The following is a 3,190-nucleotide window of genomic DNA, read 5'->3' as shown; positions in this document are numbered from 1 at the left end:
GGTCAGTACATACAATATTCGCTGTATGATTACCTGTCTAGCCGTGGTCAGTACATACAATATTTGCTGTATGTTTACCTGTCTAGCCGTGGTCAGTACATACAATATTCGCTGTATGTTTACCGGTCTAGCCGTGGTCAGTGCATACAATATTCGCTGTATGTTTACCGGTCTAGCCGTGGTCAGTGCATACAATATTAGCTGTATGTTTACCTGTCTAGCCGTGGTCAGTACATACAGTATTCGCTGTGCGTTCACCTGTCTAGCCGTGGTCAGTAACTAACCGTTTGAATCGCAATAAACGAATGCGGCCCAGGTTAACTTACATACCATGTGTTCACATTCTCAGATGTCACAATTGTATTTAAATGTATATTGTTGGTCCGGATTTTTGTATTAAGACAATATATCCTGTACTTAAATACATGTGGTTACACAATTAGTTTAAGATTGACCAATTCAAATTGTATTGGGAAACACAACGGGGGTTCGTTTGATAAAGGAGAACATGATTGACACGGAATCAAAATAAACGTAGTCACATTTTCGGTTAGACAGATTTCTTTTGATAAAACTATTTGGATATTTGTGATGGATGGATGCCGAAGGTTTGGTGCTGGATTACTGTGTTTTGTGTGGAATTGAGATGCTGTATAGGACATGGGGATATTGTCAGGCAGGCATACCGTTGTCACCTTATCCTAGCATTGTCTGGATATTGCTTTCTACTTCGGTGTTACTGACAGCGACATCAATGCATGCCAATTATTGACGGGCTTTATAGCAGATAATTTATGAAATTGCCGAGAAGTCTTTTACGATTCGACCCAACCTTTATACCCACAGGCGGAGACGGCGACAACGCGTCTAAAGGTATCCTGGGTGTATGCTGTGACCCGCCATCGCTACTCATCCTGGTAGGCAGCAATTTAAACTAGTCACTTCACCACTTCTCGTGGAAGCTAACTATTTAAATAGATACATGTTATGTTTCCCATTAAAATGTCGAGAATAATTCCGGTCGGATGATTAAGGGGTAAAATTTAAAATGAAAATAAAAGAAATCGGAACAAACTAGCAGTTACACCTTATTTATACCCAAAACAGAGCATAACCTGAACAATACTATTCTCTGATACCAGACGCTGTTTCATTTGTATGCGTGCATATAACGTTATCTGGATAACAGTCCATATCGACTCAATTGCATTTCCGATTCCATGTTTATTATTATTTTATTGTATTTAATCAAGGCATTTCCTAATGGTATGGTCAATCAAAAACGTGCATGCAATGCTTAACGTCATTCTCTAGATCCTTCTTTCTATTGACCAAGCCGTGATTGACACACGTGATTTTCTGTTACAGGACCCCCACCAGTACGGCAAGGTCACGTCCCTGACCGACCTGTATGACCGCGGCGTGGTGTCATGGCGCCCTCTGACAACCTTCGTGAAAGACTCATTTTATAACCTATGCCTGCCACAGTACCCACATTCGTGACGTATTGTCACATGACGTTGTGTTCACGACTGGGTGACGTTCTTCACCGGTGAAGATGCCCATAAAGTCACTTGAAATTGTTTCGCTCACGGCAATGTACAAGTGTAATTGTACGATGTTGCTGTCTGACCAAACTAAATGTTAAAATGTGAAATACTCTTTAAAAACAACACGTGACTCATGTTTAAACTAAAAGTGAAAAAGCTCGAATAAAGGAAGTCACGTACCGTGCAATAACTGTTATAATAACATGCTAAAAAAGTGAATATTGTGATCTTAAAAAGACGTATATAAGTGTCAACGTTTTTGTTATATTATTGTTCTGTTAGCTTGTTTAATCGTTTTAATATACAATCATAAAAATATCTCTATGTAATTTACTCTCGTTAAAAACGAGTTGCTAAATTTACTCTATTCTTGCTTTTGTCTTGACTTTGCTGTCCAAGTAGCTAGGCTTTCATCAGTCGTATGCTACATATAGTCCGAAAACTTAAACACCCGTGCAGACTTAATCCCTCGGCAGTTTCTGCAAGGGTAGAGTTTGGACTGAGCTAACCCCACAACGTTGTTATCACCCCGAGACTTAAATACCAACGACACTGACAATATTCCAATGGTTCGTGATAGGTTTTTAGAACTTTTAGAACATTCAGATGGAAAAGGTTTCAAAAGCACCTAGTTTTGCTATGGTGTCTTAAATATTTGCGAAGAACACATAAATATAAATCACTTGGAGGTTCGTGAGACTTTGGTTGTTGATTCTAAACTGCTCGTGCCAGTGTTAGTTAGAGAACTAGCATGTGGTTGTGGTATTTAGCATGATTCTGGTTCCTTTAGACATGGCCTATTTCCCTTGGCGCCTTGGTGGGTTTTTAAAGTTTTGTCCTCGGTGTTTCAGCATTTAAACCTGTCTTGAGTTTTCCTTCTTCATTTTTTCTCAAAATTTCTTAAAATTTGGTAGGCCTTATTGACCTTGCATGACTGTGATCCTGTTCGGAACTACGATTTAGCGAATGTTGAATTATTGCTCTATGTTTATCAACGGACGTATTTTGTATCCATTTATGGTGCTCTTATAAGCCATGTCTATGTTACTGAAACACAATTTCTTGTTTGATACATTACACTTAGTAATTTTCTCTACACCACACGTACTGTGAACACATTATTGCGTATGGTGTAGTGTAAATTAGCAATGTATTTCATACCAAGGTATTTAACAAGTTATTTTTTAACAGGTGATCGAGAAGGGAAACCAATAAAATATAAACGTGACATTTTTGCTAATGGAAATATGGTTGTAAATGTAATATTTGGTTCAGTGATTTAAATAATGATTGAATTTATCGTATAATATATTTATGGGCCTTTCAAGTTCTACATGCTCATCATGATAAAAAAAATATACAATTCCCAATAAATAAACTAATAAACATGCTACTATTAAAACGTTAAGTTTACCTACCACTTAACATCGGACAAAGGATCCCCAGGGGCCACTTGTATAAAACATCTCAAAATTGAGGAAAATCTCAAGCAATGTATAGTGTAGGGGATATCCTAGACTTGAGGAAATCTCAAGCAATGTATAGTCTAGGGGAAATCTTAGACTTGAGGAAATCTCAAGCAATGTATAGTCTAGGGGAAATCTTAGACTTGAGGAAATCTCAAGCAATGTATAGTCTAG

The 3,190-nt window shown here is 37.8% G+C and overlaps 1 protein-coding gene across 1 annotated transcript in view; it reads left to right on the top strand.

Annotated features, from left to right (window-relative positions):
• The window catches only part of LOC110455445 (inactive Ufm1-specific protease 1-like), an 8,092-nt gene extending 5,302 nt beyond the window's left edge, over positions 1-2,790 (top strand). The window contains exons 4-5 of the mRNA XM_021505586.1: positions 847-917; positions 1,369-2,790. Of these exons, the coding sequence (XP_021361261.1) occupies positions 847-917; positions 1,369-1,503 (206 nt within the window). The 3' untranslated portion in view covers positions 1,504-2,790. The remainder of the gene's footprint in view (positions 1-846; positions 918-1,368) is intronic.
• The last annotated feature ends 400 nt before the right edge of the window (positions 2,791-3,190 follow it).

Source organism: Mizuhopecten yessoensis, unplaced genomic scaffold (genome assembly GCF_002113885.1).
Source record: "Mizuhopecten yessoensis strain PY_sf001 unplaced genomic scaffold, ASM211388v2 scaffold8221, whole genome shotgun sequence".
Taxonomy (NCBI): Eukaryota; Metazoa; Mollusca; class Bivalvia; order Pectinida; family Pectinidae; genus Mizuhopecten; species Mizuhopecten yessoensis.
This window is presented reverse-complemented; position numbering and strand designations above follow the sequence as displayed.